This window comes from Falco biarmicus, chromosome 2, assembly GCF_023638135.1.
Source record: "Falco biarmicus isolate bFalBia1 chromosome 2, bFalBia1.pri, whole genome shotgun sequence".
In the NCBI taxonomy this organism is placed as follows: domain Eukaryota; kingdom Metazoa; phylum Chordata; class Aves; order Falconiformes; family Falconidae; genus Falco; species Falco biarmicus.
In genome coordinates, this window is record NC_079289.1 from 63,954,672 (window position 1) to 63,978,531 (window position 23,860).

The 23,860-nt window shown below is 37.8% G+C and overlaps 1 protein-coding gene across 6 annotated transcripts in view; it reads left to right on the top strand.

Annotated features, from left to right (window-relative positions):
* ARHGEF7 (Rho guanine nucleotide exchange factor 7) overlaps window positions 1-23,860 on the top strand; it is a 125,957-nt gene that overhangs the window by 97,721 nt on the left and 4,376 nt on the right. For 4 of the 6 annotated variants that reach the window (XM_056327736.1, XM_056327737.1, XM_056327740.1 and 1 more), the window contains 8 exons: window positions 2,010-2,088; window positions 3,369-3,508; window positions 4,165-4,389; window positions 6,354-6,447; window positions 9,326-9,415; window positions 12,611-12,787; window positions 21,755-21,854; window positions 22,486-22,540. In XM_056327736.1, coding sequence (XP_056183711.1) covers window positions 2,010-2,088; window positions 3,369-3,508; window positions 4,165-4,389; window positions 6,354-6,447; window positions 9,326-9,415; window positions 12,611-12,787; window positions 21,755-21,854; window positions 22,486-22,540 — 960 coding nt within the window. The remainder of the gene's footprint in view (window positions 1-2,009; window positions 2,089-3,368; window positions 3,509-4,164; window positions 4,390-6,353; window positions 6,448-9,325; window positions 9,416-12,610; window positions 12,788-21,754; window positions 21,855-22,485; window positions 22,541-23,860) is intronic. The other 2 variants (XM_056327738.1, XM_056327739.1) reach the window with 1 other exon arrangement.

The following is a 23,860-nucleotide window of genomic DNA, read 5'->3' on the forward strand; positions in this document are numbered from 1 at the left end:
TCTCAACATGGATGGAAAAAGGTACTAGAAAAGGCAGGTGAGCTCTGTATTCAGTGGCACATCCAGAATTTCTGATGAAGGTGGATTCTTGTGTACTGGTTACAAAGGCAACTGACTGGAAATCTGGCATGTTAACAAGGAAACAGTATGAAATGAAAAAATCCTTCAGGCTTTATTTTGTTCTCCTATTGTACATCACTTAGAGTTCTTCCTCTTCCCTCCCACCTCGTCCTCCAGCTGCACAGCATTGTTCAGTAAATAAGCAATTTTCTGTGCATGTGTCTTCAACTTCTATTCAGTATGGCCACAGCCCTTTCTTAGTGTTCACCATCCAACCCTCTGAATGTAAAACTCTTAATTCCTTGTAACCCCTCCTGTGACTTTTCCCAACACTGAGAACTTCTCAAATTTTTATGATTACATATTCACAGCAAGGATAAACTTATTTTATCACTGTTCGTGTCTGAGACAGTGGCTCAGAAACACATCTGGGTTGCGTGGCATGGGCTGCCTAGACTTTTTTCCCTGAGATACTGCTCTCAGAACTGGGATGGATATGGACAGAAGATGATGCAGCTCCCTCAGTCATCCTACATTACGCCCTCCCTGTATTTCTGAATACTACAGTTATCACAGGCTTCAGATTTTCTGGTTGATAGTGCTGATATCTGCCACATGAACTAATGGGGAGAACTTTCAGTAGTGCTAAACTGAAGTCACAAGAGATGGAGACCATACTTCACAGGAGGGCTTCACAATTGTTTGTTCAAAGAAAGGGAATAAAAATAATTCACAAGTTCATTTCCATTTTCTCCATGTTTTTCTGACTTTATTCTTTTTCCCTCCCTGCTTAGTGTATCCCTATATTCCCTTTCCACTTATGTCAGCAGTTCTAGCACCTCTCTTTCATTGTGGGTGTGTGCTGTCTTATTCATGAACCAGTAAACACAATAAAACAAGAGAATTTTAGGCTGCATTGTAGTGCGCAATGCCACCATGTTTCTTCCAGTAGGGAAGCTGTTGCAAGAAAGCTCTTCCTTTCTCTTTGACATCTTGGGCTTGAGCATGCTCTGTGCATACAGAATACCAAGTGATTTTTAGATTCCAAGCTTCTAAGAAACCTTTGTCCATTCTACAGTCATTAGGAAAGAATTTTTTTTTTTCCTTTTCCCTCCATTGGAGCCAAAATTCCACAGGACATAATATTTGCGCTTTTGCCAGCATGTGCTGAATAGTGTTTCTGTGCAGGAGAATACAGGATCTGTCTTAACATTATAAAAGTTGCAATTTTGGTGAAGCCTTTCATCTTGACAATGTTCAGTCTTATTTATTCTTGTTTATAACAGGCCAGAAAGTTATCCTATACTGACTTTTTTTTTTCTAGCTTGACTAGGTTTAGAATGAGATGTTATCTTCTGCAGACTTAAGACGTTCTGCTGAAACTTTACAGATTTAAAAGTGTTTTTACCATTTTTCTTTTTTTTTCCTTAAATATTTCTGTGAACGAATTTAATAGTGGGGTTATTAAGAGACATACAACTTCAGTAAATGATTGATGTGTGCGTTAGGGAAATCTTTCTTTCTAAATCTACTTGTACGACAAACCTTATTTTGAGAGCTAATCAAATGGTTTGCAAACAAATATGCTTGAAGATGAGTCACAATTGTCTCTAATAATAATATAGTAATGTGGATAACCCTGTAAGTCTCGTTTTCAAGAAGCTGAGGCTGTGATGACTGACCACTATTACATTTGTATGGATCTCATAGCCTGCAGAGACTCACTGAAGTCACAGGTGTCACTTACAGCGGTTGGACATATTAAAAACTTCCAATATAAGGTGTTTGTGTGTATTTTTAAATGTCTTTAAACCTGTCAGTGTGTGTCCGTCAATTAACTGTGTATGTCTTTGTTCAGAGCTTGAAGTCTTATATAATCTTTATTTGGGAATGTTTTTGTGTATTTTGGATTCAACTTCAGTGTTACTACTTTTTTGTTCTGTTTTTAGGGAAAACTGCCAATGACAGGAATGACTATCACAAAACTAGAAGACAGTGAAAACCATAGAAATGCATTTGAAATATCAGGTATTGACCATAAATATTTTACTTACTACTTCAGGATATGCTATTTCAAATGTCAGATGTCTTGTGAAGGTGACCAAACAAAGGCACAGGTTGCCTGATGAGATACCCATCCTTGGAGATACTCAAAAGCCTTCTGGGCAACCAGCTCTAGTTGTCCAGAAAGTGCTTGAGCAAGGGGGTAGATGGACCTGCAGAGGTCCCTTTCAGCCTCAACTACCCTATGATTATACAAATTTCATAAGGCAGCTAGACAGAGCCTCACTTGAAAGTTGCTTTTTACTGCTTAAGCAGTTAAACTATCTCTGCATGGGATTCATCCCCAGATTTCTGTATTTTAATGAATGGAGGCAGTTCAAAGTATGCTACTCACTGGAAGAAAAGGAATTCCAGAGGCTCTGGAAGAACTTTAAGCAAGAGCTTTCTTCTAGAAATGGTCCACCTCTTTTTGAGAGATCTTTAGCATCTTTAATGCTAATGATGGTAAGCACTGTGCTTACTTGGGGTAACTTCTGTCTGTTAAGTCATTTGGTTCAGCATGCCTTACATCCCTGGACAATTTAGAAGACAGTGGGAGCAGAGTCCACATGGTGGAGCATCATTCATTTCCTGAATCAATTCTGCCTCCAAGCAGGTTGCATTTAAGTAAAGTAGTTTTGACCCTCTAAAGTGTCAGGCAGTATCACACATCAGTGCTGTGAGGCAGAGGTAGAGAGCTGTTGATGGTGTATGAGTTAGTAGTTACAAAGCTGACCTTAGATGAGGAATATGATGGGTTATAATTGAGTTAACTGCAGAAATTAAAGTAATCATTGGCTAAGATTGCTTTCCCAAATGACTTTTGTCTCAGCTTTAATATTAGATTCAGACAAACTTCATGACTTTGAGAAGATCAGCAAACTGTATTTTAAAACTTCTATATTGTAGCTTACAGACTCAAGAATGACTTCTTAAACTATGTGCTGGCTTTCCTAGGGAAGATGAAGAAGCGTAAGGCTACTAGATGAGCCTGTCTGTTTCTTGTCATTAAAGGTTGTGTTTAATTATTAGAGGTGGGGGAAAAAAGTAGAACTCCTATGCTTGGCACAAGAACAAATAGACGGAGGAAATGTCTGTTAAAACCTGGAAAAGTGAGATGCAGTTGTACTGAAAATACGGATTAAAATTTTTGCTTAGTACTTAAGGGATATAATGCTTTAGGAAATCAGTGTCTTTATAATCATATCAGATTGAATAAGTTGTTGTTCTGTGGCTTCCTACATCTTCTGTTTTCTGTCACCTAGGAAATATGATTGAAAGGATACTAGTGTCTTGTAACAACCAACAAGATTTGCATGAATGGGTGGATCACCTGCAGAAGCAAACCAAAGTCACAACTGCTGGGAATCCCACCATTAAACCTCACTCCGTGCCATCTCACACGGTAAGAAAATGCTACTGGGTTGAAATGAATGTGTAACTTATGCAGAATTAGGTTATCTGGCAAATATAGTACCTTGTAAATCAATTTTTAGCTGTTAGTAACAAGAACTGAATGCTATGACGGTAGTTTAATGGGTCAAAAGATGATTCTGCTTTCACTTGTGTGAACAAAGAATAAAATGCTTAGAACTTGGTGTAATAGTTTAACAGGGTAAAAGAAAATTCATTATCGTTACTTCTTCTATTTTGACCCAGTAATACATCCATGATCTTTTAAGTATCCTTAAAACAGTAGTTTTAATTGGTGGTGTGCTTGACAAGCTGTGGAGAAACAATTTCCTTCAGTACTTTCTTTGGGTTCTGCATTTGAGTTGTTGGATATGAATGGATCTAAATTTAGCTCCCTCCTTAGTGCTGAGAGAAGTAGGAGCAGGGCTGCTTGTAGCTGTTCTTTCTTTAGCACGCGCTCTGTAGTAGGCAATAAAAAAATTCTTTAAGCTCTATTTTCCCAAATAATAATTTGGTGTAAAAATTTTCGGAGGCCAGCTGTAACACACAGAAGCACTAGATAATGAGTGAGATTATTTCACCAATCCTTGATAATACTCTTTATTATGATAATACACTTTCTTCCCATCACCTTTGTGTCTTTGACAGCTTCCTTCCCATCCAGTAACACCCTCCAGCAAGCATTCAGACAGCAAGCCGATACCACTGACACCTGCGTACCACACTCTCCCTCATCCTTCACATCATGGGACTCCACATACCACAATAAACTGGGGACCTCTGGAACCTCCAAAAACCTCTAAGCCTTGGAGCCTGAGCTGCTTACGGCCTGCACCTCCATTACGGCCTTCAGCAGCTCTTTGTTATAAAGAGGTGAGGTACACAGCCAAGAAGCATGACTGTGTGGCAGGCCTACAATGGGAAGTTTAACTTTCTTTTACACGCCACCATTTTACAGTTTTGTGCATGTGTTTATATGAATATGATTTAACAGCCAGTGCTGAATCCATGGTAATGGACTAGTGAATGCTGTTTTTTTCAAACCGGAATTTAGTCATGCAGTTCAAAAAATCCTAAAGCTTGAGAGGCTTCCCCTGCCTCCCCCAAGTAGTTCCTCTTATTTCCACTCTTAATCCAGTTAATAAATAAGATATTTTTTAATGTTTTTTTCAAACTAGCAGTTCATTTGTTATGTTGATCATCCAGGCTTATTGTAAAGTAAGTTATTTGCTAAGCACACTGTGAAGTATCTAGGATAAGGGTTTTGTGGTGCTTCAGAGTGCTGTATCAAATCATTCTGAACACCTGTGGTAGTATAACTGACTCTTGGTTCCTCAGTATTTATCACTGTTATGAGGTAACAATAGCATATTTAAAAAACAATGGTGGATATCAAAATATATGTAATGTTTTTGTAATCAAAAGGACCTGATGGCTAATGTTAATATTAGCAAAAAAAAAAAAAAGTGTTTAGATTTTAAGATGCTGTTGGATTTTTGAACTAGTGTAAGGTACAAAACAGGAATCTGTTCCAAGAGAAATAAAATGTGGTGGTTTTAGCCATAAAATCATGGTGGTGGTAGGTTAATTTGGTCCTGCTGCTACATTTTGCATGATTTTATAAATACTAAGAAAAATGTTAGGTTTATTTCGGAAGTCTGTGTGTATGTGTAAGGAGGAGAGTATTGGATGCGCTGTGGCTTCGTGGTACTATCTTTGTCATGCGTCCTCATGATACTCATCTAGTGAGAAGCAACAGGACCCAGAAAGAATCATGCAGTTATGCCTAAAAACATTTTATTCTGCAAATATGTGATGGTGACAGAAACATTTTATTTTTCAGACCATGTAAATTAGTTTCTTAGAAACTGTAGCCTAAACACTGTGCCTCAGTGTGGGGTGGCTATATTTTTTTGTGGTGGCTGTGTATGTGTGACTTCGTTTTCTTCTGTAAATCCCCTAAGCAACAGGGAAAAAGTGGTAGGTGGTCTGCAATTGGGGGATTAGTATTTAGGCTTAGTTGCTACAAAAGGTTCTTCTGTTTGGTGGTACTATATGCTTGTTTTGTAACTTAAGTTAAATTTTTTCCATTCTTTCATGTGTAGGGCACTAAATTCTTGAATGTGGTAAAATTTCAGTCATCTTTAGTGTTTAGCATACAATGATGTTCAAAACCTGTCTTCATCTTCTTTAGTCTGTCCTGCTCATTCAACTTTTTACTTTCTTGTTCTGTATTTTTATAGAGGATGTCTTGTATCCTTAAGGTAAGGGGTAGACCAGTATATTCCTTTTCCTGTAACCTAGCGTTGTTCATGTAAATTAGCATGACCACGTTTTGAGCAGAAATGCTGTATTTGTTGCTGTATTTTTTTTGCCATAGAGCTTTGTAAGAACAGACCTAAACACGTACAAATTCTGGCTTTGAAGAATATACTACCTGCCAAGCTTCCTTGTTAGGTCCCTTTTTTACCTGCTTCTAAATAGACAAGTAAAATGGGTTGTTTCTTCAAAAGGCACGGGGGAAAAAACCTGTGTTAATGTCTGCCTGCCTCTTCCCTTCGCTCTAGCTCCCAAACAGCCTGCATGCTTTTGCAGCAGCTTTTCTGTATATTTCTGTTAATAGATAAAATACCTGCTTTTGTGTATAGTTGGAGGAAGGGTAGAGAGGAAATCAGCCAGTTTAGGCAAATGGGATATGCCAAAAAATATTAGTAAACTGAGTTTTGGTGCTGTTAGAAGATTTTTAGTTAGTAACTCCTGTATTTATCTTAGAAGTTAAACTTTTAAAGTATTGTAGAGAAGCTCTATTCCTTTTTATTTTTGTTTTCCCCACACAGGATCTCAGTAAAAGCCCTAAAACAATGAAAAAGCTGCTTCCCAAACGCAAGCCAGAACGGAAGCCATCAGATGAAGAGTTTGCACTGAGAAAAAGTAAGGAAGATTTGAACAAATGTCCACGTATTACAAAGGCTGGAAATAACATCAGTTTAAATTTTGTGCAAGGTAGATGTACGATGTAAGCAAGTCATGTGATTCCCTCTCCTGTCAGGGGAGAGGGGGTAGGTATCTCCAGAGGGTTTGTTTTATTTATCTTAGGTGCTTATGCCATGATGGTATTAGTTGCTTTCTGGGGCTTTGCTATTGACTACAGTGGATCTAGGCTTGTGAAGTGCCTGTTTCTGTGTTCCCTGCAGAGGGAAGTGAAATTGACCACAGAGCCATGTAAAGTTCAGTAAGGTAAACCTGTCTTTTAATACCTTAAACAACATTTTGAAGATACTAACCTACTTTTGCATAATACTTAGCAACTATGTTCTTAAACTGATCCTCATAGAATCTGAGCTGGGTGTTGGAAGGCTGGGCATTGCTGCTGGTTCAAAGACTAGTTGCTTCTGCCCTAATCTCCTAGAAGTAAGGTCATTTGCTAGCATCTGTGTCCAAATGAATTTTAGAGCTTTAGACTGCTGGAAGTGTGAAGAACAACACTGAACTGAGAGAGACTGATGAATGTATAGAAAGACAGAAGGGTCAAAATCTGGGTGTTGGGATAATTTGGGGTGGAGGGAGCATTAATGTTATAAAGCAAACACAATATTCACTTAGTTGTCACTGTCACTCTAATTCATTCTTAGAAGTCTGTATGAATGTGTAAACCAATGACTTGTATCAATAAAAGACAGGGTGTTTAGGCTGAAGGCCAGATTATTTTACTGTGACTTCAGCTTCTCTGTGTTTGTCCTTCGCTCATGGGCGAAGATAGAGACTGTGCCTTGAGTGTTCAATGTATGAAGTGTGTTATCATGGCCATTGTGTCTCACTGGTTTATGTAGGGTTGGAGAGAAAAAGCTTTTTCTCAAGGCACTGTTGGTTTGGGTAAGGTGGAGGTCCTTCTGCCTGTTTTGTGCGTTTCATATGGCAAAGGTGAAGATAGTGGACAGCATGATCCTGTGCTCATGGGTGTGCAAGTGGACATTTTATCATTTTATTTCAGGATGTTTTATCCTTACAGAAGGTATCTGTTTAGGAAAAAGGAAAGTACTGCAATACAGTATCATTTCATATGTTGGAGGATAGAGTTTCAGTACTTGTAATGACACTGGTAAAGCTGTCAACTTGCAGATGTTAAAGGTCACTTAGTGTGAGACAAGATAAGAGTTGTTTTTTGAGGGAAGGAGGAGGCCTATAACTTCCGAATACATTGTTCTACTCCTAATAAAATTAACACCTTTCAGTATTCTGTATGTAGGAGATAACTTGCAATAAAAGGGATTTTTTTTTTGGTGGCTTTAAGTCAGTGTTACGTACAGAAATACTGATTCTTGTTATTCACCACTCCCCCCCGCCCCCCCTTGTGTCAGTAATTAGAAGCTTCTGTTATATGTTAATGCTCCTTCAACCTTTTCCAGCTTGTGGAGCTGTAAAAGTTTTCCACTGAGGAGCTTCTATTGAACTTAAAGCTTGTTGATAGACAGGTTTCCGTTTTATTACTTACGATCTCTGGAATCCCAGGGATTTGTGGGCTATGATTTGAGAAATGCTATGTCAGATTAGCATAATACCTTTGGTTTGTCAGTTATTTTAACTGAGTCCCCTCACAAAATTTATTCCAGAAGTGAAATATTTGTCCTGCTACCGTAATAATATGGTGCTGCAGGCTAACCACAATAAAATCCAATTACTTTTGCTGCCTTGAAAGAGAAAGGACTTGTACTTCAGTGTACCTTTATCCCTTAAACTGTAGGGAAACTAGATCAGGTGAAGATAATTTCTTCAACGGTTAGTTGAACAGCTGATCCTGACATGTATGGACAGCTGGCTTTGTTCTGGTGATAATAAATCACAAAAACAAACCTGATGCATTGGCTGACAGAGAATACTACTACATGTTGATGTTGAAGGCAGTTCAGATTTGCGCAGCAGAAAATCTTCAAGCCTAGGTATTTCAAGCAGGAAAACAGGAAAAATGTTTTTAAAACAACAAATCTTGCCTTGCACACAGACTGCTAATTCCATGTAAACTAATGGTAGAGGTACCTCTGGATTCCAGTTTGATTGGAATTTCATTCTGTTGAAAGTAGACAATTTGACAGCATTTTTACTGAATTCCGCAAGAAGATTTGCTGTGGACCTTTACCTTTAGGAAAATTTTGCCATGTTAAACTTGAATAGTTAAATTTTTTTCAGTAGTGCTGTTTCTACTTTAAAGTCTGAAGTTTAGTTACTCCACTTTTCACAGATGTACTTATGTGATAATGACATCTTTCTTACTGCACAGCAGACTTAAATTGTACGGGCGTATTAATTATGCTGTTAATTCTGAGTTTGATTTCCATTAGTGTGCTGCAGAAAGGGGTAAACCTGATATATATACAAAACGCCAAAGTTTTCAAGATTTCTGTGAATTAATATTCTGTTCCTTGATGTCTTTGATTAAATAATGAAATAATGCATATATAACAACTGGAGTATACAGATTTTTCCCAGTTTAATGGCTGTTTGGTTTAGAACCAGAGTGATTACACTTCAAAACATGTTCTGTGCGACTTCAGATGCTCGGAAAATTTTTTGAATGTGTAATTGCTCCGACTCGGGATTTTTCCCCGCAACATTCCAAAATAGTATTTTTTTGCTGCTTAAACTGTTATTTTGCTCACTGAAGTTTGATTTTTAAAATGGGGTGATTAAGAGAATTCTAAAGGGTTAATTGGGCAGAACTTCAGACTCAACTGAAGTGTAGTGATTTACAAAGGCTTTCCTGTATTAAGAAACATAACCATGTTTAAAACTTTATTTTTCCTATTGATTCTAGGTACAGCTGCTTTAGAAGAAGATGCTCAAATTCTTAAAGTCATTGAAGCATATTGCACAAGTGCCAAAACACGTCAAACACTAAATTCAAGTAAGTTAGAAAGTACTGAAACGGCGAACTAAAACACAAATTAGATAGTTTATGAAAGAGAGGTGTATATTCTCTGGCCTTTGCAAGTAGCAAGCTGGACCTGGAAGAAATAATAACCTGTTTCTGGCTCATTACCAGTGCTGAGTGTTTAACTATTGAATGCCAGTCTTTCAGGATTTAAATAAAAGAAACCAACCAAAACCCCAATGGTTATTGCTTGTTATGGTTTAAAACTGCACAAAACCTTTACCAATGATGAGGTGTCTGAATTGAATATGACAGTCAGTATACTTTTTGATAAATTTCAAGAAGCTGTTAAGTAGAGAGGAGGAATGAAGAAGTCCTAATTTTGGAGGAGTGTATTTTTGTCTTGTTCTGTTCAACAAAGACTTCCACTATGGAAAAGTAACCTAGACCTGTAAACATTTCTTCTATTGCCACTAACTGTTTTAGTATTAACTTCAAATTTTAATCCCATTATCATAATTTCAAGATAAATTGTTCTCAGATCTGTGTGTTGCTTAAAGCCATTTTTAGTTTCTCAGATCAATACCTAGCTTATTGAAAACCTGTAACGTGCCTCTGGGGTCCTACTTCATTTAATCCAAATCAAGGTTGCCATGTGGAGTTCCTCTGTATTGTAAGTAAAACACTGCGCAAAGCAGGGGAGTCCACCAGCATGTGTCCCATTTACACAAGGAAGGAGAAAATGCTGTTGTGTTTGTTCCGATTTACAGTTTTTGCAATGTTGAATACCAATTTAGTTCGGGGATCCTTGGAACACAGTATAATGATCCTAAAGTACTTGGCTGGTTTTGCTGTTGTCTGGAATTAGAAGAGTGGACATTATAATTGACTCCTTGTCCACTAAACCTGTTTAAATTTGTGGTATTAATCATTGTTACCACTACTCACAGTAGCACCTGTTTTGCTTTGAAGCAAAAGCACTTTATGCTGACAGTTGAGAAGTCTCAAAATGAAATTGCGAAGTTAGTTCATGGATTTTCCTAATACATGTTCATTTTCTGTTATGACCTTGAAAAAAATCCAGCTACTTTGCATTCATATGCAATGAGACTGTGTAGTGAGAATATGGCCCTTGTATTAGACTGTGTAAACTTCTCAAGTAACAGCAAAAACCTTCATTTTATTTTTTTGTCTTGATGAACTATAGGTCTCCAAGGTGATAAAATTAGCTACCATTACATAGCTTTCAATGTTTATAGCCCTACAGTCATTACAGTAGGGTGTTTAATTGGATAAAAGGGAATGAATGTGTTCAAAATTCTGAAGATATACTGTTGTTCCAAACAAAATTAAATGAGATGAATGCTGTTTAAATGTCTTGAATGTGTTTATTGTTTCCAAGGATAATGTGACAAGAAATTGTTGGGGAAACATTTGCACTTGCACAGTAGTTTGTGTGTGCAGATATAAAATAGAGATTTTTTTTTTTGCTCTTTTGCCTATTTTTTCGTTTCTATGTATATTTAAGAAATATACATAGTGCTGTGGGTATCATTGCATACATCAGAAGTCAGCAGCTTTTATTTGCTCTTAATGCAGCAAGAAACTATTTTTTTTTATTAAGCACATGGCTGCTTTGGAAAGAATAGTGTTGTCATCCAAGACTTTAAGCTTTGGAAGATCCATTGGTAGACTGGAATTGGAAGCGGGGAAAAAACAATCATGCTGGAATTGCTTCTGTGGGAGCAGTAGTCAGTGTAGAACAACAGGATGAAAGAGTTCCCTTTCATTTGTGGAACATGCCCTTTTTTCACATGCTCCTTTCTTACCTTCATGTTAATATTCTGCCTGTCCCTCACAGCACTCGTTTGGCAATTCCACCTTAATCCAAAGCCCAAGGAGTGCTGCTTTTGGCAACATCAATTCAGCAGACCTATGGCACCAGTGCAAACTGGTAGGGAGCTGTAAGAGGTAGCAGAGCACCTTTTTTCAGTTGTTTGGGTGGGGAAGATGCAGAGTTTAATTTGAGGAGACAGATGCAAATAAAAAAGCACCGTTTCACTTTCTCCTGCTTGTTATATACTGAGTCTATTTTGCTCCAAACAAAGGCTTAAAATCTTTTGCAATATTGTATGTATGGTGGTTTCTTAACATGGTTTAAGCGTGGCCACTTAACATGGTTTCAGTTCTTGGATATTGCCAGGCCTTTAAAAAATAAAAAGTGGGGGGAAGGAGGAAGGGAAAAAGTGTCCTTAGCTATGTTTGATCAACTACCCTAGACATCTTAAAATATTTAATTGGGAGTTTAGATCCAGATAGAGGCATGTAGGAAGAAGTGTGTGAGGGGTTGAAATGGACCAAGCTGTGGTGTTAGCCTCTTGACCCTGTTTTTCTGTGAGTTAATTTACTACGTGGTTAAACGAATAACAGGGGGTACAGGCACAGAAAAACTGTACTTTGATGGTCTCCTTGAGTGGGTGCAAGATGTTGCTGCTGATTTAGAAAGTCAGCAGCCCTGCTCTGCATGAGAACCTTTGCTTTTTCCCCTGCATTTTCCTCTTTACAGTGGTGACACAAGCACTTCTGTGGCTGTGTTGTGAGCTGGTGGGAAAATGACCTGCTTGAAAAAGAATCTTTTGTAGGGTTAGTTTTCATCTGAAACTGTTCCCTGACCTGGCTCACCAAGCAGCTGTACAAATGACTGTGTCATTGCAAGGGAGGGAAAGGATGGAGGTACAGATGTGCTGATGGGGAATGGGCTGTTGCTTTTCACATCAGCGCTGGATCATGCTAGCTTACTGTGTTTATTGCTCTGTGCCCAGTCAAATCCCCTGCAGACCAGACCTGACTCCATACTTCAAAAGAATCTAACTCCCACTTAAAAAAAAATAAATACTACTTTCAAACAAGATTTGGGTTACTCAAAAATTCTCAACAAAAGCTGCTTAAAGTTTAAAAACCACTTCAAAAATTGTTCTGTAACAGTTCAAACATTGTTATGCTAAGTGTAATTTATACCTAAACCCCAGACAAATTAAAAAAACCAAACAAAAAGAAAAAAACAACAACTTTGGTGCCTTTTTAACAATATTTTCTCTTTTCCTTCTCTTCCCATCACCTTTTTGCTTTTATTTCATGTGTTTGGTTGTGGCTATTCCTTACGTTCTCCTCCTCATCCCACCTCTGCCTATCCACATCCACCATTTCATTTCACCTATACATCCTTAGCATGGCAAGGCACTGACCTGATGCATAATCACGTCTTGGCTGATGATGACCAATCAAGTCTAGACTCCTTGGGTCGTCGCAGTAGTCTTTCTCGTTTGGAGCCTTCAGACCTCTCAGAAGACTCTGACTATGACAGTATATGGACAGCCCATAGTTACAGAATGGGGTCTACATCTCGTAAGAGCTGTTGCTCATATATCTCTCACCAGAACTAATGCACTTCTGAGCTTTTTCTTAACAAATGCTTGTTGTATCACAGCCTGCTTTTCTTAGATGTTTTCTTGCTGTTCCTTGTCTCTTTAATGTGATATTTTAACAACTTCTGAGGGAGCTTCTGAAACTTCAGTTATACCTGGTGGAAGGCTCTATTGCCAGTTCAATACACGTACAAATACATCATTCCAAGAAGTGTATATCCTGTTAAGGATGATATTTCTTGAGGGTTTTTTTAACTGACAGATGTTAATTTGTAGCTCTGAATGGTTTTGTTTTTATCTTTCTTTTGACTTGGTCAGTGTAGCAACAGGTCCTTTCTCTTTTTCTTTTTTTTTTTTAATTATTTTGGATACAGCACGTTTTTGTATTTTGTACTGAAACCATACTGGTTTGTGAACTGAGTGCCAGCGATATGGAAATACCTTAGTGGTAGTGGTTGGATTTTCTACATGTTACTAACAAAATACAAAGGTGGTAGAGTAAGAAAAAAGCAGTTTAAAAATAAGCAGTACAAGAGCTGTAAAATCATTCAGATACTCACATATCTGGCCCATTTGTTTGGAAGAGCATTTGCTAATCCATAAAAAAATTCTGGTTTTATACTGCTGCCTTTTCCTCATTGCTTAAACGTTTATACAAAGGACCGCACTGCTCTCCCTCCACCCCAGTCTGGCAGTTGTCATGAAAACCCGGCAGTCCATGCTCATTACATGCAGTGTTTTGATAATCGCATGTTACCTATGGTCATACTGTCACTTAACTGTATGCAGTAGCGTGGCAGAAAGCAGGGTCTAGCTGTTTACTTGCCTGTTAAAATACACAGCTGTCAACTCTCAATTGACCATTCTTCTTGAAAAGACAAGATGCAAGTGGTTCCCCTGATGGAGGCTTGAGTGTTCAGCATCTGAAACTCTAGGTACAGCTGTGATCACGTTGGCTTGTTTGACGTTCTGAATATTAGAATGCTTGGCTTTTGGGTTGTACTGTTCGGAGCATGTCAGTGACAGATTTTACTGTGTTTTGTAACTTCTCTCATGAGCAGGTTTGTTTTCAGCAGCAGCTCTTCACTTACAGTCGTGTTGGCTTTTCAGAGAACTGTGACATGCTGTGCACAGCTGAAGGTCTTGAACCTGCACCTGGGGCACTGCTGGGGTGAAGCGTGTGTGTGTTCTGTCTTGTGGATAATGTAACTGGTATCAAAACAAAAGTGACAGTGTTTTCTAAATCTCTGTTCACATTAGGGAAAAGCATGTGATGAAGGGACAGAAACAGTTCTCATTTTCACCAGGGTCCCTAAATGCAATCCCCTTACCCCTTTTCAAGTAAGCATGTTATCCAGTGTTCGGGTATTACTCTATGAACAAGTTCAGAATAATCGTGATGCAATTAACTGCTGCCTGGGAACTTGATCACACTGATTGAAAGATAATCAATACCTTTCTAGAAGCAGGTTACATGATCAGAAAGTTAGTAATTGCCAGATGTGCATGATTCCAGAAGGTGGTCAGTGTGGAGAAGCTGTTTCAAAGCAGTATAGATCTGCAGATTTGCATTCAATCGTGTTTGATCACCTGCTTTATCCGCTCTCACTGTTGTTGGCATTCCAAAATGTGACTAACAGCAGCAGCAGTTCTTACTGAGGAGGGGTTTCAGGGCATGTTTCACTGCTAGTTAATATATTAACGTAATGACCAGAAACTTGCATATGTTGAACTTTTTTCAAGGTGGAGGAATATTGCTTAGGGAAATAAGTACATGTGCTCCATACCATTCCACAGTGCATTTGTAACCCACTTCACTCGCCTCTTCCTTTCAGTCAGTTTTTGTTTTTTTAACATATATGGAAAGTATGGATTTGTTTTTTTCCTGTTTCTTAAGCTGTGGTGTTCTAGTTAAAAATGTTTTCTGCATTGGATAAACAATAATTCCTTTATGTCTGTTTCATGTTATATAGTGTAAATATGAGTTTGTAATACAGTTGTTGCACTTGAACTTTCCTTATCACACAGAATGTTTTGTTATCCAGATCTGAAGATTTTATTGACTTTCTATGCACCAAAGCTTTGACAGTTTACCACCATTAATTATTGTAGCATTTCAGTCATTAACTATTATCATAATTAGGATCTCTCATATTCCGTATACTCGTATTAACATCACCACACATTTAAAATCATTCCATGTCTTCAGTGTTAGAGGCCATAAGCTATTGTGAACTGATCAGGAGTATTAATGCAAAATGCTTCAAAAAAAAAAAAAGTGGAAATGGTGGTATTCAGTCCAAAGGTTCAGTGTTTCTATTTTTGTGGAACTTCAGTCATGGTAATAATAGTACCTTATGTTTATGCAATTCTGTAAATTATATGTGTACAGTTACAAATACACTGGGAGGATGGAGAATCTGAATTGCAAGGTAGGTTCAAGCCATTGTCAGCTCCTCTTCACATGGCTTATGCAGTGTTTCCATAAATTAGTATTTGCCATAAATTGAAACCAACCAATATTAATTGGGTGTTTTGCATAATCTTGCTGAAACACAGTAATGTGTATATAGTGACGTAAAACATAGAAAAAATAATATATATTGTGCACTTCATTTGTGAATGGGAGAAGCCATCTTTAGTAGGTGACTGCCTTTTGAAAATACAAAATGGATGTATATCTGAATGTTGCATTGTACTGTACAGTATGCATATTGTTTGTGGCTGCCTATATCAATTAAGTGTTTTGTTTTATATAAAAAGGACATCTGTTATGTACAGTTGAAATAAATTTTGCATTTGCTAGACTGTGACTTTAATATTTAATTATTATGCAGGGGGAAAGGACAGCAAACTTGTAATTTAACTTCCTTTTCTCCCCATGCCTCCTTTCTCTCCCTACTTTCTTCCTGGAGGAATCAAATGCTGAAGTGAAAGACCTTTTTTGACATACGTGTGTACTCATTGTTTAATGTAGTTGACAACTACAGGAAATTCAATGTAATGTGGGAGTATGTATTCTTCTGTATCCTCTTTTTTAATAGCTATTCAGAGATGTTGCCTCCCTTTCCACTTAATTGATTCTGTTTTCTTCTTTTTCACTTTTTGGATTGGTGTATTCTCAGTGAAAGCACAGACTGAATTTTTGGAACAGTCTAAAACTTCTGCAGGTCCTGTTACCAGGGAGAAATTTTATGAATATGATACTGGTTTCTATAACCTTATATTTTCAAGATTTAATATTACCACATTTTTCTCTTTGAAACAGGAGTTATCTTTAGTGTTTCTACTTAAAAGATGCTCATATTTGAGTGAATTTAAATGAAATTATAACCTAATATACATACTAAAATGTTTACATTAAAATAAACAAAGTAATCACCTACTTCTATTAAAAAGTCATAACAATTTTTTGCTATGATTGTAGCAACTCTAGTTTTAGCCCTACAGCCCTCTGGTTGGAAGTTTTTGTATTGGTTAGTGAAATACGGCAAGTTCAGTGGGATAGCTCTTTCCAAATGTTGTCTTAGAAATATCCCACTTCTTCAGATGGTGTTTCTGTGTTTCAAACATTCTGTTCCTATATGGCTAGCACTTACATATGAAGTTGTGTGTGTTTCAGTCCACTTTAATTATTTTCATTTTACTTGTCAAAACGTTTTGCTGTAAACTGCATAGATCTGTCATCTGAGTTATGTGCGGTTTTTTCCTATTTGTGTATCACTATTAGTTAAAAACCAAAACAAACAAAAACTTCATGCCAAAACCTTTTTTGTTACTCCCAAGAATTTGCAAACAACAGTGCACTTTATACAGTGAACCGAAGTTTGGCCTGATGTTTGGATTCTGACTTGGTTTTATCTGTACAAAGATATTAAAGGGCTCCCTTTTGACTTTAGCAGATCCGTAGCAAGAGGATTCTTTTTCAGTGTTTTCATCCAACGGCTGCAGAGTCTGGGAGCACCATTTTTAGGATTCATCATGTTACGACCTCATCAAAGATTCATTGAGAAAGAAAATGTTAATTTGGCAGGTCTGCTCATCCACTTTAACATGTTTAATGTAACTAATGCAATGAAACATTGTATTAAGTGACAAGTAATTCTTATTTTTCAACTAACACTTGCTTCTCCAGGAAATTTACCCCTCTGTACATGCCAGTGGCTAATGGTAGATATAAACAGTTGTGTATGCAAATTCTTGTTTTTCAGTGGCAGTTAAGACTTCTGTCTTTGCTTGAGCTTCTTACCTTATGAAGAGAGCCTAGTAAAGTTGGTGAAAAACAGAATTGTATATTTACAAGTACTGTTTCTAATTTTTGACCTTTATTGTCCTTTGTTCCCCTCCTTAGCTCTCCTAATCACAATAAAGGTATGAAAAAGTGGAGAAAACAGCAGTACTTAAAAGCTGTGCAACAGAATCATTGCTGCCTCAGCTTATGCCGTGCATTTCTTAGAATTAACCACAGTCACCATATGTCTAACTTCAGTAGCTTAAATTAGGACCCTCATAGTTGCTGGAAGAAAGCAAACTCTTTGGAGTTTGTGAAAGTACCTAGGTTGAGCCTTCTCCAGACAGCCAGCTGGAGGAAGGAGCCCTGTTCTTGATTGATTGGGGAGAGCTGACCTTTAATTGAGGCCCTGAGGTGAGCTACTTCAAGCAGGTGATGTGAATACCCACCTCTGTTTTACTGTTGGCTTAAATGGTTCCTGAACAGACAAGGTCTTTGAACATAAGCAGAGACTTAATGTCTTCTTGAAGTGAAAATGTCATCCCCCTTCTTCTCTTCCTTCCCTCCTGCCTGATGTATTAAGATCTGTGCATAACTTCTGGACTCTCTTCACATGTGTCTGCTAAATGATTCAGAACAAAGGATCAGACTGATAACCAGTACTTCTGTCAGGAACCAGCATGGTACCACATCAACTTTTGTGTTTTTGGGGTTTTCGGTTTGTGGTTTTGTTTTTTTTTAAGATGTCCACTCCCTTTGGAGGAGAGTGAATAAAAGGTTGGGGTTGTGCAGTTATGCTTGCAAACAGACTTCACTGAGAACCTCTGTGGCATTTGATCTGTGCGCTAGTTTCTTCCTGTTTTGGTGTTAAGACCCTACTCCAGGGCTAGGAATGATGTTCTACTGGTTTCAGACAGATATAAAGTGAACTTCTGTCATGAAGTCTCAGCCACATAAACATCCAAACAGGTTTCAGCTTTCCTTTTTTTTTTTTTTTTTCCAAAACTGCTTGCTGGTTTGGCTGATTGATTAGGCTGGAAGCGGGGGTCAGACACTGAAAACTAAAAGCAGGGGGCTGTTGCCCAACACGCCTGTTCTGGTATCTCAGGTGTTGTACCATGTTTCATAGTGGGTATTGCTAAGGTCTCTAGCCATGATCTGAATGCCAGGTGGGCTGTGCTGTTGTTTGCCTTACTCTGGAGACTAAATTTGCTAAACCTATAATTTAGGGTATGGTATTGGCGAAAAGCATTGTAATTCTTCATTCTCCACTCTAGGGCTGGGAGGTACTAACGTTGAAGAGATACCTTTCTTAATGGAATTTAATTGATGGAAACTTGGTTGAATCTTGGTCGTATTGGTCAGTAGTTTTGCCTTAAATAACAGACTTCTAAATGGTGGGGTCATTCTTCCAAGACCCTGGATTTAGGAGTTCCTCGTTGAAAAGTTACAGCAATTTACTCAGCCTTAACATTTGTTTGCAAGTCTTGAAGTATATGGGTTTGCCAAAGATCCTTTATTCTCCCATCCACCTTAATTCCTGAATACCCCACAAAAAAAAGCAAAAGAAAAAATAATAAAACTCTGTTTTGTAAAGCTTTGGGGGGGGGGGTTTCACTTTTTTCTTTTTAACTAGTACTTTTGCTTGTGTTGGCTCAAGGTGGTTTAGGGTCAGAGTTGTTGGAGGTCAATTTAAACGTCTTTTGGCCTGTTTGACTTGGAATGAGACTGAGTAGTGTCTTGTAATAAAATTCAGTGTGAAATTTAGATGCTTAAGATTGAGGAATGGCAGATATGACAAACTGAAGTAACTTGACTCCTCTGCGCTACTTCATGAGCATGTGGAATACGTCTCAATGAGGTGCTTAGGCTTATCTAAGTTACAGGAACTTCCTAGAGCATCCTTCTAGTACAACTCTGTGTGAGATACCCACTGTGCTATAACACAATCTTCTCTTCATGTCCTAAAGCTGTAGTTTGTAAACTTTTCTGGGGAGAAATGGTCATATAGAGAACAGACTTGAAGAACCTGGTGGAGGCACAAAGGGCAATTTAGGGAGTATTGCCGAGTGCCAGTAATGAGGTGACTGCTTGAAGTTTGTTCTAGATGTATAATTGCCAGAAAATAAATCTTTTTTTTTTAAAAAAAAAAAAAAAGCTTCTGGCATAACTGTTGCAGGAAACAAGACAGGAAGCTTTGTTTTGCGTTTAGAACTTGACACAACAAGTCTGATATTACTGTGCACATACTCATTTGATGACTGAGTTCTTTGTTACAGGATAGATGTGCTATGTGATTGTACTTTTGATACTTAGCAAGTGTTTGTAGGGTTTAGGAAAAAAAATCCAAAACAAACATACAAAAAACCCTGCCAAAAACTCACAAAAAGCAAAACAATGTAGGTTTTTTTGCATAAGTACAAACCATAGGAGCACCGAGGGTTCTGAGATACAAATAAATCAATTGCATGACCCAAGGTGTTGGAGCAATGAAGATGAGTGATAAACTTGTGATGTCCTGCATTCCACGGTAGTTAGTTTTTTGTGGCACAGGAAGGGCAGTGGTCACAGCAACAGTTTTGCATTGTGTGTGTATATGTTCTGTGTGGTCTCCTTGTGTGTATAATGTTGGTGAACTTTTAGTTCTTAATGAAACTGCGTTCTGTGTCTCAATAGTATTAAGTGTTTACTGTGCTATGCTGTACATACATCAAGATATGCTGGTGTAGACATCTGTTTTACATGCATGTGTGTATATAACTGTACAGCTGGGACATTTTTTTTTAAAAGCTGTCTACTCCATGCTATTTCTGCTTTACAAGGACCCGTGTTAACTGACCAGGCAAAGGCAACTGGATGCAGCTTTATACAGAGATCAATACAATGAGCTGCTCCGTTTGGGTGAAGGGAGTCACGGGTGAGAACCGTGTGGCAGTTCTCTCCCTTTGGTCACTGTCTCCCTCAGCGTGTGCTGGGCTGAGGTGCTCCACATTGGTACAGAGACCCAAAATGTGGTGATCTGGTAGCAGCTTCTGCCAACTAATTCCTAAAACAACATTTAGCTTAGTGTTTTGTGTTACCTCCTGGGTTAATAAAGCAGAGTAGTAACCAATTTACTGAAAGAAATACAAGACAACTTCTTACAATTAGCGATTGACAGCGCAAACAGGGAAATGTCCTTGAGCACCATGCAGAGTTCGGATGTGCTTGTTTTATAGGTTGTTCCTTCCCTGGAAAATAAGTGGGAATGCTAGGGTATTTATTAACCTGAAAAAATGTCTTCACTCTGTAAGATGAAGAACTTACGGCTTTCAAGGACAAGATTCTGTTCTCAAATCTGCAGTTATCTTTATTCCATAAAATTTTGACCATCGTGTACTGATACATTAGATCTTTACTGTCAGCTTAAGGAAGCTCTTTTCTTCATTAAAGGATGTTTGCCATTGTTTGCTAAATAGTTTAAATAGTTTAACGCATACTGCTAAACTGTGGTCTCTACAAGCTCATTGTTCAAAACTCAAGACTGCAGCTGTTAGGGAAGTGTTTTTCAGTGAGCTTAGTTTCTTTCATGTTTTTTGCGTGATTAGATGATGTATTTTGTCATGAACCATAAAAGAAAAGCACTCCTGTCACAAAGCAGCAGTTCAGCAAAAGAAGATGTATTTCCCCTGACAGGCATGTATCCTGTAGTACCAAGTTATCAGTTGAAACTGTACTAGACTGAAGACATTCCTGGTTAATGAAAGTTCCATTACAATGAACTGGTAGGCAAGTGTACCTTGTTTGTTAAAACCGATGTCTTGGTTAAAAGGTGCAAGAACTTTAGTGCCTTACCTGTTCTGTTTGTATTCTGAACAAATGCTGAGACAGCAAGTTATTTACAGACCTTCTTTAAAAAAACAAAACCAAACCTTGTGATTTGTTGCAGCCTAATTAAATAACATTTCTAGAATGCATACTTTATGTATGTATAAATGGATGCACATGTCTGAGCTGTAGATTTTTCTGTTCAGAGCTACTGTTTTAGAATCTGTATGTGTTACCTTGATATAAATTGTAAAAATTGTGAAAAACGTTTTTAAGATATTGGAATGTTTTTTTATTGTCACACCATTAAGTGCTTTTAAAAACATAAAGACAAAGTATATATTTCATTTGATAGGAATTTCTTATAGGACTAAAAGGCTGTAAGTGTATGTATATGTATGTGCATACAAAATTGTGTTTATGGTGTTTCAGGGGAAAGGAGTTTTAACTACTTTTTCCTTCCATGGTTGTATCATTTGATACCACTGTTCTGCTCCTTACTGATAGAGTAATTGGTTTAGAGTGGAATTATTTCTTCAGTTTGTGTCTGTATGAGATCAGAATCTGTCCATGAGGCTTAAATCACTATTACATGAACACATGTATCTGTCAGCTGTGGTGAATTTGTATAGCTTTTACTGAGAGCTGAACGGTGCACTGTCGGTTAAACGGTATAGAATCCCTGTCGATGACGCAGAGTTGTCAGCAGCAGGATAGGAATGTCATAGTTGTAAGGCTGTAGTTGTCAATGTAGAAAATGTGTGAGTTGTGTGTGTGGAGGAAGGGGGGAGATGGAAAGTGATACATTTTGGTCAGACAGGTGTATCATGGAATGAATGAAACAGTAATCTTCAAAATGCTGCAGCAATATTTGTGAGTTGCTCATTTTGTAATTTATTTTTGCAACAGGTTCCCGTAAAGAATCAGCTCCTCAAGTCCTGCTTCCAGAAGAAGAAAAAATTATTGTAGAAGAAACTAAAAGTAATGGTCAGACTGTTATAGAAGAGAAGTAAGAGAACATTTAATGAATGATGGATTAAAGTAGTAAACTTTGCACTCTTCTTTCTCCTCCCATCTCCCATTATAGTAGTGTATGTATGGCATATTTGTCATAGGGAACAGAGCTGTCTGGAGCATGCTTGCAGTTCTCTTAAGTGCAGCCGGCCTCCGTTTAAATGCTTGTGGTCTGGTTTCTTTGTATATTCTATACAACATACCACTTCTTGGCATGGAAGGAGTAAGTCTCACTTGTCCATAATTTTTCCAAGTGCTGTAGGATTTCAGCACTAAATTGATTTCATCTTTCTAGCTAGTATGTGGTGTCATTTTGTTTTTTTGATAAGGTATATGTTGGAAATGAAATACAGTTTGGTTACAGAAAGCTGTAACGCAGAAACCAGCATAGATCCATAATGTGCTTAAGAGGTGTATCCTGTCACAGAAGCTGGTAACAGATCCTTGCCTTACTGAATATAAGTAAGGATAAGAGACAAATTTTTTTAACATAAGTTTGAAATTAGCTGTTAGCTGTGGGTTTTGGTGTTTTTTAAAAATGCATTTCATTTAACAGTGTGTCTAATAATAGATTTAGAGAAGTATTTCTGAAAACCGTTGTAACAGATCGTCTTTTTTCATTTTAGAAGCCTTGTGGACACAGTATATGCATTAAAGGATGAAGTACAGGAGTTAAGACAGGTAGGTAACTTGCTACATTTATAGCAACATGGAGAATGGAAGGGTGGAAGTCTTATAGAAATAAATACAGCTTGTGAATTGATTCAGTTTGACAGGAATTAAATTTTGGACTAGATTCACTTTTAAAAGTGAAACATCGATTTGACAAAAAAGCACCCTCTGCTGTGGTTATCAGTCCTTGGAGCACCAACCTTTGAGAATAGCATTAAGTATCCTCTTTCTGAGGTAACTTACGAAGCTCTTTTCATTTGGTTTTGGATGTTACAACTTGTGAAATGTTTGAAGTGTTAAGCAAATCCTGTTCTGCTGTATCACCAGCAAAATAAGCTTATAGAGACTGAAATACTATTTGCTCGAGAATGTATTATTTTAGTTGTATAAGTGTCTGGATTTATTTAGGCCTTGATTAATGGTCTTTTAGTGACTTGAACACCTGTTACGAATCAGTTCTTAAAACATCTCATTTCCAGAGATGAGAGTATTTTCAGTGTCTGTTGTGGCCTTTTTTTTAATGAGGGCTTAGGGTTAGCTGCTGCTTTGTCACATGGGGGAATTGTGCAAGATCTTACCTGAGTTGCTGGTATCGGAAGTTGCAGCTGCTGTTTTAAGTATCCAAAATGAGGTGTTTAAAAGTAGCTTTTCCTTGTTAGGACATGGCCTGTTTAAACCATGCTAAAGCTGCTGCGTGTAGTCATTGCTTATTGTGTAGGCAAAAAAGCACTGAATTATCCTCGCTTTCCAATGTGTGAATTGGCGAACTGACCGTAACAGTTCTGACTCAGGACATTGGATAAAATCTCCTGTGTTTAATGTAAAATAGATTTGTATTAAAATTACGTTTTAAGCTATGAATGTGAATCCAAATTCTTTGCCCATCTGTAAGCGTGCCCAGTATTTCTAAGGATGTCATGCATGTTCCTGGAAATAGGACAGCTGATGTCTTAAATTCTGCTGTTTTCAACATACAAAGCATGTGTGTCCCAGGACTGACACAAAATTGATGGTCTTACTAAAAATATAATTCACTTAATACAAGCATCAGTAATAACCTGCTAATACTCATGTGGCCTGGCTGCTTTTGTACAAAGGATAAATACGCTCCCCCACTGAGGCCCTGCAGATATCTGTGTGACCATAAACAAGAAGTTGCCTTCTCCTGAACTTCAAGCAACAGCTCTCTTTCCTGGTTCCTTTCCAAATAGATTGTTCTCTTCAGAATCTTGTACCTTCCAAAGCCAAAACTTATTAAAGCCTGAGCTAATTTCTTTTTTGTGTGTGTGTATCAGGAGTCTCGGCTTAGAAGCATTTATTGGTCTGCTG